Consider the following 19705-nt stretch of genomic DNA (forward strand, 5'->3'; position numbering starts at 1 on the left):
AAAAATCCAAAGCCCTCTTCTCAACATTTAGTACAAAAATAAAACTCTACAAAGCATTTCCATCTTAAAAAATACCAGTATGTAATAAATCCAAGGAATATAGATACACATACACAGGCTGGAAAGACTATAATATGACAACCATAATTCATTAAGAAAACACAAACCAAAAAGCACTACTGAACGTTTTACTTTAAATGAGACAGTTCAACAGTTACAACCCACAATGGGTAATCCTGTGTTTTATTCTTGATACTAAATTTGACTTTCTAAACCACATTTGACAAAAGCTCTCTAGCACTAGTTTTACTACCTATGAAACAAGCGTGCAAATGCACTCCTTACTTCACAGAATTTAAGATTTTTATCAATCTTAGTGATGACAGCAAAACCAAAGAACTCAAATACCAAATAAATGCAAAACAAAGCAAAAAATTCAGTTCTGCTAAAGAAAAACGGAAACATACATTTTATTTGCCTAATAGCATTATTAAAAAAAAGGAACTTACTGCACTAAGAGACAGTGACAGTGTCTGCAGAATATCTAGCATAGTCTTCAGCACAGTTCCACTCCACAGCAAATGAGGGAATCTAGAGCAAGACAGGATTCAGAAACACAATAACCATGGAGAGCTGAGGAAAGAAATTATTTTATCAAGAAACGGAGCTGCTCAAAGAGCTGGCTGTATACATTACTAGGTAAGCTCACACTCAATGGAAGTCACAAAGCTTGCCATGGCTCACAACAGTCTAGCTCAATACAGAGTCAAAAGCTCTCCAAGACCAAGCTAAGTAGAGCTATTTCATAGGAACTGAGATTTCATTTATTTCATGGACACCTTGGTTTTGCTCAATCCCTGGGAATCCTAAGCAGACACAGAGATTTTAAGCAGGGATTTCAGAGCCCAGGTTAAAAATACTATTGAACGTTATTTTTCAAGGAGATGTTTCAGCAGAAGTATCAGCCAAGAAATCCACTTGACTGTTGTCATCAATTGCATAAGACACCACTAGGCAGTCAGTGTGAAAAGAGAACAGGAAAATGAAATCTGTACTCACTTGTCTACCAGACCAGATAAGTATTTGTCCGCAACTCTCCTGATCCTCTTGTGAATGTGGTTAAAATTCACCAGCAAGAACTGAGCATGTCTCTCCAGCTCTTCTTCATTCTCCTTAGTTTTAGGCTAAAAAGCATGGCAAAGAGAAGTATGAAGCTCTTAAGGAAGAAAGACAAGCACGCTTTCATAAACTGAAATGAGAACATTCATACAAATTTAAAATTTTAGTTTCCACGTAACCTACTTTATCAGCCATCATTGTCAGGAAAGCTTCAAACACCTTATCAGCAACAGCTATCACACACTGCATCATGCCTGAGGAATTGAGAGAAGTGACAGGTTTGATTATTGGAATTACATCTGCTTTATAAACCATGCTTAACAGTTAAAAAGTGTTTATGTTTACTCAGCCAACACTGAACCAAACTACTTTAAAAGAAAACCAGCATTCTTGGCAAGAATAAAGCAACAGCAATCTAGTGAACGTGGTTATTTGTTGTTATACAATTGCTTGATTTGTTTTAGTTTTGCATGCTTGCAGACAACTTCCTAGTATCTCAAGTTGCAAAATAACCCAGACAGGTAATCTTACCAGATTTGTCTTTTTGAATTGCTTTATCCTCAAAATAGCAAAACATGACTTGGAAGCGATCCTGATCAGTTGAACGCAACACCCTAGGAAAAGAAGAGTTTTGTGGATTGGATTGTTTTGGGTTTTTTGTTTTAGATTTTTTTCTTTTAAACATCTTCAACACAAATCCATGTATTTAAACGTCACAATACACACCACACTCGTATGGTGATTGTTCATTTCATGGTGATTTTAAGTCTCTAGTGATATTGCTATTCATTTCTACATCCACTAACAGGGCTCAGAGATCATAAAATTCTGGTTTGTCATGGAGAGAATAACTTTCACACCTCAGGAGTGGGAAGCCTGATGATGATGCACTTATACAATCACCACAAACATACAAATAAGGTACAGTCTTCGGCATTTCTATAGGCTTTGCATTTGTTGAATTTGCATATGATGGAAATATCACTTATTAAAAAACCTGTTTCTAAAATACACTCACAATGTTTCTGGAAATGGTTGTCTGTTGTCAATTATTGTCAAAGTAAAAATGTGATGGAGAAGTTTCTTCCTATTCTGCTCACTGCTAGACCTCCACCTCAGCTTTCAGCTACACACTTCTTTGAACAGTAGTAATAAATACACTTTTAAAGGAAAAAAAAGAAGTCTGAATTCAGTATGTTTGATTAGTACAACCTAATATACACTAGTGAGAAGAAAAAAAGCAAACTATAATTTTTTTTCTCAGGTCCTTCATTACACTACTCTTACAGAACAGGCAAGTGTCTACACTGTCCTTCAGAGACGCAAGCACAAGATTCTGTGCACAGGACATGACACTTTCAATATGTTCCTTTGAAAAACCCTTCTGTCCATCTTCTATTAGTTCTTATATAGAAGAAATGTCATTTTTTTGGCCTTACTATACTATTACATCCTTTTTATCTACCCTAAAGGCATTTTTGCATAGATGAATTCCCAGTCTCAGCATATTCAGTATTAATGTCACTCAAAGTACTGATTCTCATTTATCTTAGTGTCTGGCAATTCTGCCTTGTAACAGTTTTAAATTTTTATTCTTTTTTTAAATTAATTAGTGAAAAAAGTACATATATACCTCATATACTCTAGGCGGTAAACAGAAAGGAGATAGGTAGACATGGCAAAGTCCAATTTATTGATCAACGCTGACACTTCTGGAGGAGGATCCAAGAGATTTATTATGGTACTCCGCAGTTCATTTAATTCAGCCTAGAGATGAATACATGAAGTTATCTGAAGTGGGAGTACTATATTAGTTTGTGTTCTGAAAACATTTCCTTTCAGCTATTACTCTTCTTATTTTTTAACCTTAGCAAACAATATGCCAGGATGCCCCTGTCTGCAGACTAAGATCAACCTACTCTGACTCAGTAAGTCACAATTCTTCAAATACAGAATTAAACAGAATTAAAATACTGGAGTCAAGCTCCCTGCTGAAATAACTTCTGGTTTTCACAGAGTTATACCAATGAAGAAATACAGTTCCTACATTCAACGTGTGCAATTTTGATCAACATCAACCTTGCCCAGCTCCTTAAACTTCATGAGGTTGTTATGCCATTCTTGGACATCACAGAACTAAATATATAGGCACAATGCAGATTTCCTTCTTATTTGGGAGCCAGACAAAGACATTTCATAAGCTGCAACTCTTCAATCCACTTAGACTGCTACCAGAAATAGTCCTCAGGTAAAATCTATCCTGCAAACACTAGGGAGAGAGAAGTATACCAGTACCACGCCAGAGGATAAGGAGGGAAAAAGCTAACTTAACATTTCTTTGAAGGGCTGAATGTGTTTTTTCCTTCCAAAGTTTGTTGTTTGTTTTTTTTTGTTTGTGGGTTGGTTGTTTTTTTTTTTTAAACACTGCAAGTTTTGTCTGTCTGATACAAAATAAATGAAAAACTATTAAAAGACTTCCATTTCCACAAAGACTTGGTTTGTACACCTAATCAAAATAGTGTAGCTACCAGTCTAAACGCTTGATAAAACTAAACTTAAGTAATTTATGTACACCGTTGACAGAGTAGTGTAAAAAAGCTGGTTTTCACTAATAGGCAGCAGGTTGAATGGGTACTGTGCTATTTCAATAAATCATGACTACTATGTCCATTAACACTGATGGACATTATGGAAGGAGATAACAGAAGAAATTAACTCTTACAGAAGTCACAGTATCATTCTTCATGGCAGAATTGTACTGAAGAACAGATCGAAGTGGTTCTTTGCTGGGAAATGTGAGTAATGGAGACTTGGTGGCAATTTCACAGACACCTTCATACCATTCTTCTGGCCAGAGACCTGGAGGACAAGTATAAAGAGGAAGGTGGGGTGGGGGAGCAAAACAGTATTAAGATTCACAAAGTTAACTAGCATTATCAAGCTTTGTACTACTTCCTAGGGCAAATTTTTCATGCACTTAACAAACACTCAACACAAGTGATCCATGTTCCAAACAATAAACCTGTTCAGGTAATTCCCAGTGAAGTTTCTCAATGGTAAGAAGTTTCTACCTGATGACCAACGTACCCCATATGGCTGACCTACCATGCTATGAAGTTAGCTATCAAAACTCATATTTAACTAAGGCTAACTGCTGTATTAGCTTAGAAAAAAAATCTAAGTACAAACTGTACTGTGCTCAATCTCACAGCAAACCAGAGCAAAGATGTAAAGAAATCCTACCAGAAAACTGTCATGCAAGCTGTTTGCTTTGTAATGTCCTTATGCCTCTAATTTTTCTTCAGCCTACTGTGAACAGTTTGCAGTTACACTTAGATTCATCAAAAGTTTGAATGTGAGCAGCAATGTTGCTCTCTTAGAATTTACACTACCTGATCCTTCCACAGCAAATCCCATCAGCACTGAATACAACCAGAAGTCACGGAACAGCTTTTGCAACCTGGGCTTGGCCTCCTTGATGGGTGGCAAGCGTCTAGTGAGCTACCAAAGAAATAAAAATTAACATCAGGAAATGGTGGGAGTTACAATAACTTAAATCCATGCTAAGGAATTGATTAATATACCTTCTTTCCTATGATTTAGGAAGGTAATATTCTTTGTCACCTATGAAAACTAGCAGAAGAAAATTAAATCTTGTTAGAATATCTCAACTACTAACATCTGAGATGCCTAAAGTAAGAGTTTCCTTTGTTTTACACTGGAATAATACCATGCTGATACAGTAACCTCTGAAGAGAATACTTGATATTCATATACCGTCAACTGCAGAGAGAAAGAGGCCACATGGTCCTTTAAACTGTGTTGAAGACAATGTCATGCAGCTTTGCTTCAGTGCAAAGGAACTCAAAACCAAATAAACATTAGTCAAACGTACTTCTGGTTGCTATTGTTTATTGGCTTTGTGGAAATACATTGAGGCACCAATTGGGGATGTTTCATTGTCTGCACCCACGCACTCAGTTACATCAGTTCTGGAGAATTTACTATCTAAACAAGCAAGTAAAAGAGCATTATTTTCAACACATTTATTAAAATTCTCTGCTACTTTTTGCACAAATAGCTGCTACTATTGGAGGAGTATAGTTTATACTCCCAGCCAACATGATATGCAATGTTAGACAAATTTATGTAACAAAGCTTATCAGGTGTTATCCTAAAAAGCATTAGAAGCACAGGCAGTGTTTAAAAAGTGAAAGAAATGAACCATTTAAACGGCAAGCTTTATTCAATATGACTGTGTATTATTGCTGTAAACTTTATTAAGAAAATGTTAGATTCCAGTCTAGATTGAAGAAGTTCTATCTAACTGTACAATAATTCCCTTGAGGTATGAAAGCCAGCAGTATTTCAGCGAAACTTCATATAAAGCCAACTTTGGATATATCTGTAAATTATGAGGCAGATTGTTCATTTAGGAAAAAAAAAGAAGAAAAACCCCCATTATAGTAACATTAATCTGAGTTTAAGATGGTGAATGGCAGTATGGTAAAAAGTTGCTTGTGCAACACAAACATTTGCATCAGTGTAACACTGACTGAAGCAAGCCTGACCATCACAAGCAAAGTGGCCTCAACCATATCTGCAGTAAGATGCCCCCCCCATTTCAGTACAAAATCACAGCAACATGGCTTTTACTAGTCATTAACAGTCAAGTTTATGTGTGTGCTTGACTTTGAAACTTTACATGAACACCAATTTTTGCTCAAAGATCTTCCTCAAAAGTGAACAAGTACCTGCAAAGCCATAATATAGTTCAACAAACAACATACAATTCAGCAGAGATCACTAAGCAAGGGAGGGATTTTGGCTGACGAAGTAAGTTTAGCAGTGTTTGGTTTAGAGAATGTTTACTTTGGGAGATACACAAAAAACTAGCGTCAAAGTTCAGATTTAAACCCTGCCATTCCCCTTACTTGAGCTATTCAACACATCCTTTCTGTACACTGGCTTAAAGGTAAGCTTCATTTACATCTTCTGTTATTTTAGGTAGATTTGACCAAAGACATATATATTGTAGAGTGGGGGAAAGTTTTGCCTGTGTTAAGTGCTGCTAAGCAATAATTGAACATTGGTGAAGATGAGAATGTAAAGTTGGGAACTACAGACAGCAAATTCTTCTATGCCAAAAGCAGAGAACATTTATCAATGGTTACTGGACAGAGTATCTCAGCCCTAAGGGACTGACTTCTGGGGGCGGGGAAAAAAAAAGTAATGAATTTATGAAGAAAGAGTGAGAAAAGGACTGACTCGAATCGTTCAGTCACAGTGTAAAAAGCATTTTAAAAGCACCTTCTGTGGATCCTTCCTTGTTGCAAAGTAATTCATTTTTTTAATAGGATAATCGCATTAAACACTTTTAGAATTTAAGATTAATCAGTTCAGGGGGAGAGTTTCAAAAATTAAACTATTATTAAACTAATTAAAGTTATTTCAGTCCTGCTACAACATGTTTGAAAATATTTTCCTTCAAGCACTGGTTTTATTCACAGATGTACAGGTATGTATACCTATATACTTTACTTCTACAGAACAGAATTTTGGACTATTTGCTAATTTAAAAAACATTCTAATCAACACTGTAGTAAGATTTTTGTTTTAACAGTGCAGTCCCACTAATGGTATTTAGTGCAAATGCACATCTTTCTCCAGATTTGTTGCTAAATCCCTACATCTTCTTTATTCCATCAAATTTCAGCTTTGCTCTTTCAAAAAAACTCCCATAAAACTCCCATTTTTTGTTGTAGCTACGGAATGTCTGTTTTTCAAATTCTTCAGTAGATCTCAGCCTTCTGGTATGCTCCTTTAGTGGATGCCTAGTCCCTCCTCCTACCCAGCTCAAATCTTCAAACTTATCTTCACATCATATTTTTAGAACACACTAGTAACACAGTACACATTTTAAGTGTGACAGCTTTATAAATAAAGAATCCCACATATTTTAGATAATGATTTTGTTACTGCTGAAATATGCCAATAATGACTACTTCCATGGGAGGAGGTCTTTGGCAGGCTGGAGGCATTATGTAAGCAAAACCAATTACCAGTAAAACAGATTTGGACATCTAATTAAGCTGTGTTCCAAAAAAAAAAAAATGCTGTTGAATAAGGTTAACTATAGACCTTCTGCTGTGACAGAATTCAGCATGGACCTAAAATTAGGGAATAGATAACCAAAATTCAATTATTCTTTCTCAACTGTGCTGCCTTTCAGGTTTTGACCTGTCAGAATGAAGTTCCTATTTCATTTGCTTGCCCTTGCTCTCACCATAACCTCCACATTTTGTGGAATCAAGGACTTCACTGAGCATTTTGAAAGCCTTAAAGATGCACAGCCACATGAAAATGGGACCTATGATATGCCAAACTTATCACCAGAGTTCCACAGAGAAAACACTATCACTAATGACTTGATTCCTGAAGAGGAGGAGGAAGAGGACTATCTAGATCTTGACAAGATACTGGGTGAAGATGACTACAGTGACATTATTGACGCTGGCCCATACATGGTTTCTGAAATTCAGCAAGGAAATATTCTTGAACTATTCCAAGGCAAAACCAGAATCCAGCGCCTCAATATCCTCAACGCAAACTTTGGCTTCGACCTTTACCGCAGTGTGGCAGACAAAGCCAACTCTTCAGAGAATATTCTCATGGCTCCCGTTGGCATTTCTACTGCAATGGCTATGATTTCTCTGGGTCTGAAGGATCAAACTCAGCAGGAAGTATTATCTGTTCTTGGCTTTGAAGATTTCATTAATGCCAGCACCAAATATGAGCTCATGACTGTTCATAACCTCTTCCGCAAACTCACTCATCGGTTATTCAGGCGCAATTTTGGTTACACCCTGAGGTCTGTCAATGATCTTTACATTCAGAAGGACTTTTCTATTCTGAATGATTTCAGAAACAACATGAAAACATACTACTTTGCTGATGCCCAACCAGCTGATTTTTCAGATCCCACTTTCATAACTAAAACCAATGAACGCATCTTGAAGCTGACCAAAGGATTAATAAAGGAAGCACTTGTGAACGTAAACCCTACAACGCTGATGATGATTCTCAACTGTCTTTACTTTAAAGGTATGAATCTATTATTTCAATCTTGGCAATGGATTTTCTGTTTGCAATTCACTGCATACTTAATTAGAAATCCCAGATTGAACTTAAATCTAGTCTACAGTTCAAAAAAGCCTATTGACTCCTTAATTAAGAAGACTCTATCTTATCAGCCCATTATTGCATGTTTCTGTAGCACACTGATGTTCCAGTCATGCTCTGAAGTTAGTGGGTATTGTACAAATACAGCAAATATTTATTAAATCCAAAATCTTATAGTGTAAAAGTGAGACTGAAAAACAACATATGAATGCAGAATAGTCTCAGATAGCACAAGCTTTGTAGGAGTCTCAGATGGTGAGATATTAATGCATGTGCAAGTTATTAGTTACATTCAGTCTTGCCTCGAGTTACTGGCCTCACTGAAACAGTTTAAGTTAATTTCAGTTAAAACACTCAACATTTCTGAAGTATTCAGGATTCATAGGAATGACTATAAAGAATTTCACCTTAAAGTAGGTATTTCTTCACATTATCAGAGCAACAAGCCTATACAGGGGACTGAAGAGAATAACCAAACCAGTATTTTTCTACAACTAAAACCAAACACATTCACTACATGGAATGATTCAGTTCATCCAGCATGAAATGTCTGGGCTTCTACAGGTATCACTATAGGCTGAACAGTTAAAGAGGCTTGAAACCTGTACAATATATTCTTATTACGAATCCTTATTTTCAACTTCTTTAAACTAAGCATTTGTGGTGAGAATTTCAACATTAGTTATCTGCCTCAGATTGCAAGTTTGTTAATTTTTCTACAAACCTTTAAAATGGTATTAAATGAGCAAAAGGTGCAAGGTGCCAATGAAAGATGAACTGAGGGAAAAAAGGAAAACAGTTACTGTTTAAGATGAAAAACAAATGAAGGTGACTTAAAACATTCGTAAGGAAAATCTATTAAACATGAGGCTAACAATGTTTTTGGAAGTACAACATACTCCTTTCCATAACTTACAAAGGAGTTTCTTTTTCCCAATTACATCCCTGCTTCCAGAAAACAAATGCTCAAGGGCTCTCTTACACCTGCCTTCTCAGCATCTGATTATAGGAACTTAGGGGAACACCATTCCTTTAAGTTTACAAAATGTACCTTTTCCTACTCTCTGGTAAGGCATTACTTCCTTGAATAATACCACTTGTCTCAAAGATCTTAAGCAATCATTAGCATAAAATCCCAATAATCCCCTATTCTGAAGTACCATCCAAAAGGGACTTTGTATCCTTAAGTATATCTCTGATGATCATATCATATGAAATACATGGCTTTACTGTCCATTAGACCGTCCTAAGAAAGGGATTATGCAAAGTGAAACATGTAATTTTTTTCACAAATTGGTCAAATCTTTTTATTTTACTCTGAAGTTATAAAATACTTGTGCTATCTCAAAATTGCAAAAACACCAATAAAAATTAAACAGTTTTAGTATTTAGGAACTCTTGTCATCAAGATCAAAAAGACTTTTGGCTTTTTCTTCTATCCATGAAGTCCTGTTAGTCCAAATTGCCTCGGTGTTGTCTGCTGAAGGCTGTAATTTCTAACCTTCAGAACCAAACAGATCAATTCTATATTGCTGTCTCCTATTCTTTCATCTTACAGCAAGTCTCATGGTAATGCCATTTTGAGTGGAACTGAACTTTTTAAAAGCAAGTTCTGCTCCTGGTTTCCTACCTTCCCCACCAGTCCTTCCAGACATGCTAATTTTTGTCCACATCTTTCTATTTACAATATTTACACTGTCTGTACCATTGCAGACAAGTTCTGTTAAGCACTCAAGAGCTAAGAAGCCTATGACTATTCTCAGGTACACAGAAATGCTCAGTACAAGTGATGGTGAGTAATGGGATACTCTCCAAACACCATGAAGACTCAAGCTCCTTTTACATTAACTACCATCAAGAAACTACTGGAAACTATTCATGTTGGTAAGAAGGAAGTTCTATCTGGTACAGGTGTCCAGTTTACCTCCATCTGAGAGCTACCCTCCATTCTACAGAGATATGAACAATGAGCTTCCCATCAAGTTAGGAGCTGGTTATTTTAGCCAGGGTAGATCATGGCAGCTTTTGATAACTGACAAATTTTGACAGATCCAAAATTGCTTCTACCAGATTCTAGTCACAAATGCAGGAGAGAAGTTAGCTGAGGTAACTTCTGCCAGCACAGATGGGTCTCAAAGACGTCTTGGTGGGAAGATTCAAAACAGGAAGCCACAAAAGTCAAAGTGCCAGCTGGTTTCAGCTGACCCCAGAAGACAACATGCCTCCTGCTGATGAACAGTATTTTACCCCAAGACAAACACATCTGCAAAAGTGAATTCAAGAAAAAAGTTCCCCAGCTCCTTGCTTTTACTAGGAGGAGCTGGTAAATGTCTCTCATTCCTCAGGTAATATGACAGTGCTGGCGAAGCTCCCCCGACCCACAGCATGTTCCTGTCTTTAGCTAGCTAATCCTATGCCTGGGAATTCTGCTCCTTAAAGAACTGTTAGATGTTGTTTTTTCCTGAGAAGTGAAACAATTTATTTGAGCATATCATAATCCATATTATATACCATTCCCTTCAGAATATTAACCACAGTCTGATCACTTCTCAAACTGTTCCGTGTCAGCCCAATATATGAAGAAACTATTGAAGTTAGAGTTAAGGCTTTTTTTGTTACTTCAGACACTTTGGCAAAGTCAGATTAAGGATCTCAGAATCACTTGTAACCTTTTAAAAAAAGGTTACCAATTAAAGTTAAATTTGCAGTCTTTCTACACAATTACAGCCACAGTCCCCAGGTACTTGCTTGCCAACAGTGAACTAAAATCTGGAGTTTTAACAGGAAATGCCAGTAACCCTATTTCCACTATAAAAGTCTAGCTTAAAAATTCTGCCCATTAAAACAAACAAACAAAAAAGCAGCTTTTTCCAGAGCCTCAGTTCTAAAAAAGACATCAATAGGAATGCCACTTTTAAAAAGCACCTTTTACACAGTTGATAAATATCTGGGGTACCCAAACAATCTTCACATATAAAGATTCAAACCCTGATGGCAAAGCTTTCTGGGCTGCAAAATACATTTAATTGTATTCTCTGGGCATAAACCTGTCAAATGACAGGCTCGTGTAGGTGTGCTGAAATGACATCAAACTGGGTCACAGCATTAAGTAGTCAACACCCAAACTCTTCAGGATGTCTTAACACAGAAATTTAACTGGCTTGAAAGGACTAAGTCAAGGTAATACCTTCAGCATAATATCTTTTCCGCAAAATGAAAACAGCCATTACTTAGCTTGAAGTTTCTGAGGCTTGAAACAGTCTGGTTTCAAGTTTCAGATCTCTTGGAAAATACAGCTGTGTCAGTTGTTTCACTAGGTGCAAACCCTGTTAAAAACTCTGCACCTGTTTGAACTTTGTAATTCCCAGGTTCCTCGTAGAAAAAAAAAAAAGTACACTCCAAGCCCTTTCAAATCTCCTTGTGTTTACCTGCTTTTGTAGTTCAGAACATTCAAATCGGACAAATGTTAAGTTAAAAATAAAGCCATAAATTTTAAAGTCACTTTAAAACTTGTCTTCTTATTCAGGCTTAATTGAAATCAACAATCTCCTACAGTTATTCCCAATTCACATGAATGAAAACTTAATGTAAACTGCTATTCTGGGAATATTTTATTAAACAAGGATCTTAGGGTTTTTTTGTTTATCTGACTTCTGTATTGTATTAACAGGAACTTGGGAGAATAAGTTTCCAGTGGAAATGACAATGAAGAGAAGTTTCCGACTGAATGAGAAGCAAACAGTAAAGGTTCCTATGATGCAGACTAAAGGGAACTTCCTCGCTGCTGCAGACCCTGAGCTAGATTGTGGTGTGATCCAGCTCCCGTTCGTGGGGAACATCAGTATGCTGATTGTACTTCCACACAAACTCTCCGGCATGAAAGCTCTAGAGAAGCAGATAACACCTCACGTGGTGGAAAAATGGCAGAAGAGCATGACAAACAGGTATCTGCTGAGAAGTACATCATGTTAAAGTCTTAATGTATTTTCTTGATGAGGTTGGCAAATGTGAATGAAAAGCACAGAAGGTAACATATGATATTTTTATTAGAAACATTAAACCTAAACAAAAACCCTAAAAAGACTGATTTATTGAATCAAAAATGGACCAGTAATCTCTCAAAATTTAAATGTCATCAAGAAATCAAGGATGGTTGAGATGGAAAATTCTAAGGGAGTTCCAAAATTATTTCTATTAAGTATTGGATGTAGGTTTAAAGAAAAAGTTCTTACTGACAAAGTTTACAATGAGGAGGAAACAGGAGTGTGATAATAACAGGTTATTTCTGCAGAATAATCTCGATCATATGGAAAGCAGCCTATGTTCATTTCATCATCATGCATTTCAATATATAGTGTAAAGGCACACATTCAATAATCAACAATGGACATCAAAATTATGGGAGAGAAAAAATTATATCGTTCCTCTTGTGCAAGATGACAGACTAGGTGGTATCTCTCTTCAGACTTGACTAAAAGCTGATTTGATGGGCTATTCAGGAACCCAACCTATTTCTATTGTATACAATAAGTGACAAATCTCCAATTTAGTACTCAAAATCTGACAGTTGAACATTTATTACAAGCATAACCAACCATGTACTGAACTGTTCAAAGCTGTACCTCATACACATATATAATGTAAATCATAAGTGAAGTATTAAATTGACAAACTAAGTTTTAGCAGGCAAATTAATTTTTTCAAACACCGCTTAAAAGTAATGATGCCCAAGTTTTGAAAGTAAAAGTACAGTAAACAGTCCTGTATATTTCTGTGTCCTGCTTGCTGAAAACAGAAAAAAAGCCCCAAATCACAACAGATAGGGAAAACAAAGGAGTCATGTAAATATGTATCTTCTCAATGATTTTTTCGTTTTTGATTTTATTTTTACTAGAACAAGAGAAGTGGTTCTGCCTAAATTTAAGCTGGAGAAGAGTTATAACTTGATTGATTATCTGAGATCCATGGGAATAGAAGAACTGTTCAATGAAAAAGGAGATTACTCTGGTATATCAGATGAGAAAGTCACCATTGACAGGGTATTTACTCCTCTTTTCACTCCCTTTCTTTTTAAACTGAATCACCTGAAAACATGGCAACACAGTAAAAATAATTCACAGTAAGCTAAAATAATATTTTTTTCTCACCTTTCCTGGGGGACATAGGAGGGATGTGGGTTTCTCTGCATGTTCTTGTCTATTCATATAATGAGGAACATGTTAAATCAGATGTCAAAGACACTAAAAGCATCATGGTCAGTCAGAAACAGGTTTATTCACAATCCAAAAGCAAAGGATTGCTGCCGCATAGGAGTTACCAGCAAGAGTGTCACAAGGGAGCCACGGAGGCAGGGGGGAAGGCTGTGAGCACATCGTTTGATTATACTTAGGAGATCCTCAAATTCTTTTTTGTTTTCTTTTTTCTGTTTGTTTAAACAGTTCAATCATCAAGGCACAATAACTGTGAATGAGGAAGGCACTGAGGCTGGAGCAATAACCAACGTCGGGTTCATGCCTCTTTCTACTCAGATTCGCTTTATTGTCGACCGCCCCTTTTTGTTTCTTATCTATGAACATCGTACCAGTTGCCTTCTGTTCATGGGCAGAGTTGCCAACCCAGCCAAGTCTTAAAAGCAGAGAAGACCTCCAACACGCTGTTACACATGGGCTGTATCATTACCAGTTAATATACCAGTATTGTAAAGGAAATTTTATTGTCATATTAGCTAATACAAAAGCCACTGGTATCAAAAGAAAATATATTATCTACAGGTAGTTTCACATGAATGGACTCATAGAAGTAGATAATTTGACTGCAATTTAAAATGGTTAGTGCCATGTATCGATACAAGTGTATTAAGAAAAAATAAATCACAAAGTAACTTACACTTTGTGTTCTACTTCAGTGTATAAAATATAATCAATAAAATATTTAGACTATCTGGATTCTTGAAGTTTAGCTCTAAATTTGTGCCAGGATGCCTATTTATAATAAATAGGAATAAGGAAATCCTGAATAGTGGACCAGTCTTAGAAGCCTAAGTCTGCCCTGTGTATTTTACATAATCTAACTTGAAAAAGAGTAGGTATCTACATTCTGTCTTTTGCTTGCATCATTTAACGTTCATACACACCATGAAACTTAGGGACCAGTGTACCAAGTAAGAGGAAATAAAAACGTCTTGGAGGAATGAAATACTAATGGATCCACTACTTTTCCCCAACCTAACCTGTATGGTTTCAATACAGTTATGTCATCAGCAGTATCACCATTAGGCCAGCCAGGAAAATGATATAAAGATCCTTAGAATACCTTTTATAGTGAAAGCAGCTAGCAAAATGCTCTTTTCACTGGCTCAATATCACCTAATCCTCTCTACAAAAAAGTGTGTTTTATAGCAATCACAATATTTATTGAGAATTCAAACACACTCTTCATACTTGATTCAATGGACAGAACCTTTCAAGTCAAACTAAGACTGTAAAGCTCTCTGAATCATGCTGGTAACAACACGAATGCTGTACCAAAAGCCTGTTTCACATTTGAAAAAGTGAATATTTACCTGCATTCTGTAGCATGTTAATACCTATCCAGTATAAGGAACAGAGTTGCATCTTACATTCAAGTTATTAAAGCCAATGAACACACTCACCTTTGCATCATACCTTTTTTTTTTTTTTTTTAAAAAGTGCCTCACAATCCAGTGAGGGTATTTTATAATTATTTACCGTATCAAATATTGTAGCTAAATATGTTCATATTATAAACTTGTCTTATGTTAGTAAAAATACACAAATTAAACTATAAACCATCAGTTATTTTAAGGATTAGGAATTCTCATAAAAATGTGTTTTCCATTATTAACTTATGGATTTAATTTTGCTTTTATATAGTGTCATTTGTAATTTTGCATCTACTACAATTATTTGTCCCGATACACAAAGTTTTTTAACATGACAGCCAGTGAAATATTAGTATTAGATGATGAAGGATGACGAAGAGCTGATACCGATTAGGAATCTCAGTTGTTTCTCTATTCCTGTCTCGCATTGTGCTTACTTATAAGCCCACCATGTGGGGGACGATTTGCAGTATTCACAACAGAAATCATTAACATCTGTATAAACATTTTACTGTTTTATCTATATTAAAAAAGAAAAGCATATTCACAAGTTTAAATATTCATGCCCCAGATTTAAATTAGTTTATTAATGATTAAATGAGTTGGACCATCTGAAACATGGGGGTTTTGAGACCTAAGTAACAGGAATTATTCAAGAGAGAGAGTTCAAGCAGAAAAGCAAATCAGCTACTGCTCAAACCTCATGATCTTCATATATTGTGCAAGAAAGTCAAATATTTGCTGCAACAACCATAATGTAACCATTAACTCTTGCTTCAGATTCTGGCACTATCTGACTCTATTTAAAGGTCACATTGGTTAAGAAAAATGCAGTTATCACCAGCTATTCAGAACAAATATATTATGAATAAAAATTTGAAACAGAAAAGTACTTTCATAAATTTTACATTAAGTCTCTAAGAAACATTAATATTTCTCAATATGTAAGGAATGATCTTGCTTTCACTCAAATCAGTGTTGGCATTACTGACAGCTGAAAACTACTACCCACTAGAACATCTCTCAACACAGGACTAGCTCGTTCATGGAAGAACTGAGCCTACTGAATAACAGTGATCCAAGACATTTATAAACACATTCTGTAAAGCTAGGATCTGGCCCTTCTGATTGCTGGTGAATTCAGGAAGAACTAATGTTGGAAAGTGGCAGAAGAGAAAGGGGAAGGAACAGTTCTTTGATCTTTAACCAGTGCTAATTTAAGCTCTTCTCTTTGAAAAGCTTCAGTAAGGAGGTCTGTGAGGGCACAGTATGAAATTAAATGTTTTTTTTCTGCTTGTTAATAGCTGTGCTGTATGAGCAAGTTACAAGCAGCATGCCTACTGCAAGTATGTAATACTTTTTCCCATTCTGTCTCACTAGCTGTGCAGGAAAAGTTCCTCAGAAGAATTCAGTTTCAGGAGGGGAAAAAGTAACATGATGGTTTTTTGCTCTCCAGTAAGTTGAAGTAATCTATGGATCTTTTAGACATTTTTTGTAGAAGCTACAGCAGTTAGGCAACTAGTCCTACTGACCTGGAAACCCAACTTGAATACATCAGTTTTTCTGTTGGAGCTCTAGAATGGTTACACATCAATTTTTGACTTAGTAGTTATACTTCATTAAAAACAAAAAAATCTTTTTCCCCTGAAAAAGTTGTCATCTGAGACTGAAACCAGATATACATCAAAATAAATTAATCTGGAATGGACATCAGTGTCCTTGCACATTTCCTAAAATGCTTTCAGCTTGACAGCCAATTCTTGTTTCAGAAGACACAGGATACTTCCTCCCCCTCCTCCCTCCTTTCTCAATGACTCTTTATTTCCTTTTAAGAAGAAGAATTCACTGTGCTGCCAAACTAAGATTTATTTTTAACTTAGTTTTAACTTCTCCGCAGGCCACACATACGTGCTGTTTATTACACTGTATGCAAAACACTATTCAAAGAAATATCCCCTGGGGTATTATTTATCTCACGAATCTCTTGAATTCCTGACTAGCAACAATCCAACTCCCAACCACAAAATATTCATTATTTTGAGAGATATGTCATCATTAAACAAATGCTCTAAGGGGGGGGGGAACAAGAAATACTATTTTACAGTACTATTATATTTATTTTGGATGCTTACTTCTGCACTACCTGTTAACCAAACCATTTGATCATGAAATAGCATCAATATTTTGATATATGCGAGAAAAATTATTCTGTTTGCAACAACCCAACCACTGGATACTCACCACAGCAATAACAGGAATAAGCACACCCAGATTCCCTGCACTACTGGAGGCCTGAAAAAGAAAAAGGAAGTTATCAAAACATCTACAAAAGCATTTCTAAAATACCTACTACAAGATGTATTTCAAGCATCAAACATTCCTACTGTCTATGCCATTTACAACTCTGTATCTTTCAAACAGATATGCATGAGGTGGCTGAGAGACAACTCCAGAAATCCAAAGGACTGGGACATACAGGAGTCTTTCAACAAAGCTTTTCAGGCAGCTCATGACAGGCTGGGATGCCCCTTTGAGCACAGTGTCTTCTGTATTTGGAAGTCAGATACTTTTTCCTGAGTGAAAGGAGGGAAAATATTCATTGATACCATTGATATCTTCCCTCTAAAGCCTTTCCCTACCTCCCCATACTCTCCATCTTGGATTTGGGAAGGAGAGAACTCTGCAGTTTCCTCCTTACGAAAGACAGACCAGGTACAGTGACTGCTGGTCCCACAGGGAGGAGGCAAGGCAGACATGCTAACAGGGTACAGCGTTGCATGAAGTAGAATAAACCAAAAGGAAGCAATAAAAAAAAGGAGAAGGGAGAGAGGTGAGACACAAAAAGTCCTCAGATAAAACAATAATGATACAACCCAACTAAACCACAATTTTAGTTCTTTCCTGTAGTGTCCAAGGTAAAGCAAAACAAAAGACAGACCCTTGAATATTTTTGAAGGGGATAAGGGGATAAAAGAACGTCACTCAAATCACTCCAAGAGGTAGGAACACGTGGAAAAAGTCGCTGTATTTGCACTGAGGATGAAGAATACGCAATGACTTCCATCCCTGAGCATACTTAGAGAATGTTTGTGTTAACTATCAGCGATAGCAAAAAAAAAAAAAAGAGAATGATATTTTTCTTCCCTTCACTGAATCTACTTTTGCATGGTTGAAAGATCTGTATTAAAACATAACAAATATGCCACTGAGGCATTTTAATGGTTAGTGAACAAATTTAAGTGCATGAAAAGGTATGCTGAGAAGCAGAGGACACAGGCAAACTATCTAATAACTATCAGTCAAAAACTTGCTTTTCTCTGGGAGCACTGTATGCGCATTGTTTTATCTACTTTAACTCTTTTTGAAAATTAAGTAACTCAGTGTTTTGAATACCTTTCATAACTTTTACTCTAAATTGAATAAAGAATGTTCTAAGAAAAAACACTATCAGTGTCTTCATAATAAAGAAACACTGCCTCCTAGCTCAAATTCATGTTAAATCAATCATATATTTTTCCTTTTGCAGGCAGCTTTAAGCTTTAAGTCAGCGCAGCAGTTTGTTTCCTATAGTGATTCCAAAACTGAAACACTGGAAAAAAAAAAAAATCCCTGAAAGGAGGAGGAGGAGGGTGGAACCTAATTTAGACATGCCATTTTAGAGCAATGTTTACAATCTGTTTGTCACCATTTCAGCTAACTTATCCATGGTTAAAAGAACCTATGAAACCTGTGGAAAGAGATTTTCCACCAGAGACCTCATGAAAAGCAGATTCTAGAGATGCCCTAGTTCCCTTTGAAAAGGGTTGCCATCCTTAATTAAATGCAGTCTACCTTCAAAGCAAACAGATTAATTTGAGGGATTCACCAAAAGATCCATCCCATAAAAGGATAGAGACAGAACTTAGGACTATTAAACTGTAGCATGTACAGGAAGGGAGGAAAAAAAAAAAAAAAAAAAAGGTGAAAAAGAAAAAACCCATTGTTCCTCTTAGTACTAGGAAAATGTACCTATTTCAAAAGGAAGTGTTACCTATCTGCCCTAAAATGCAGGGAACAGTTCCCAAACCGCATCTCCAAGAAAACCTTAACTTTCGAGTATGAACACATTTGAATTATGAACATACAAGTGTATTTTTTTAAATATGAAATCAGTATATCAAACACTGAGTTTTTAAAAGTTGTCCTAAGGGAGTGCTCAGAATGCCAAGAAGTTCCAGCATTTGAACACTAGGGAGGAAGATAACCAGAGCAAGGCTCTGATTTTTGATGAGTAGGAAGCAACCACATTTTGCTTTTCAAATGATAATATAAATCTCAAGAGCAAAAGTCAAGGTTAACAGCTTGTTTATGAGTGTATTTTAGAGCAAAGATGAGAAGCAGGTATTGTGGGAAAGGCTGAGATTTCTGTTTGCTTCTTAAATAGAACAGGCACATTGAGTACTCTGGACACTTTATTGAAATGGGAAGAAAAGCTAGTATGAAGTGAAATGAAAAATTCCTCACATAAGAAAAAAAGCAGAGACTTCTGAGTGAATAAATTAACTGCATATAAACTGCTCCTGCATATAAATTTAGGTAGCATTTAAAGACAGTCATCTTCCAGACCTTCTCATAGACTTTTAAATGTCAGTATGTATTAAATTTTACAAATCAAAAGTAGAAACTGCATTTTAAAATAACTCTATTTTAAGGCAAACCCACTCAGGTTTACTCTTCTGCAAATTATTGCTACCATACAAAGAAATCTAAGAGACAAGTCTCCTCTCTTATGCAAGCTTTTCT

At 36.1% G+C, this 19705-nt stretch overlaps 2 protein-coding genes across 4 annotated transcripts in view; one reads left to right on the forward strand and one right to left on the reverse strand.

Annotated features, from left to right (window-relative positions):
• Positions 1-19705, reverse strand: part of PI4KA (phosphatidylinositol 4-kinase alpha) — a 62628-nt gene that overhangs the window by 23721 nt on the left and 19202 nt on the right. For all 3 annotated transcript variants that reach the window (XM_074920898.1, XM_074920899.1, XM_074920897.1), the window contains 8 exons: positions 17165-17215; positions 4512-4620; positions 3842-3978; positions 2753-2886; positions 1651-1733; positions 1303-1373; positions 1060-1184; positions 510-591 (listed from right to left, as the gene is read on the reverse strand). In XM_074920898.1, the coding sequence (XP_074776999.1) occupies positions 510-591; positions 1060-1184; positions 1303-1373; positions 1651-1733; positions 2753-2886; positions 3842-3978; positions 4512-4620; positions 17165-17215 (792 nt within the window). The remainder of the gene's footprint in view (positions 1-509; positions 592-1059; positions 1185-1302; positions 1374-1650; positions 1734-2752; positions 2887-3841; positions 3979-4511; positions 4621-17164; positions 17216-19705) is intronic.
• On the forward strand, positions 5935-15514 carry SERPIND1 (serpin family D member 1). The gene is made up of 5 exons (XM_074920908.1): positions 5935-6094; positions 7352-8223; positions 11972-12245; positions 13196-13340; positions 13740-15514. The coding sequence occupies exons 2-5, from the start codon at positions 7368-7370 to the stop codon at positions 13929-13931; spliced, it is 1467 nt and encodes a 488-aa protein (XP_074777009.1). The 5' UTR covers positions 5935-6094; positions 7352-7367; the 3' UTR covers positions 13932-15514.

Source organism: Athene noctua, chromosome 17 (genome assembly GCF_965140245.1).
Source record: "Athene noctua chromosome 17, bAthNoc1.hap1.1, whole genome shotgun sequence".
NCBI lineage: Eukaryota > Metazoa > Chordata > Aves > Strigiformes > Strigidae > Athene > Athene noctua.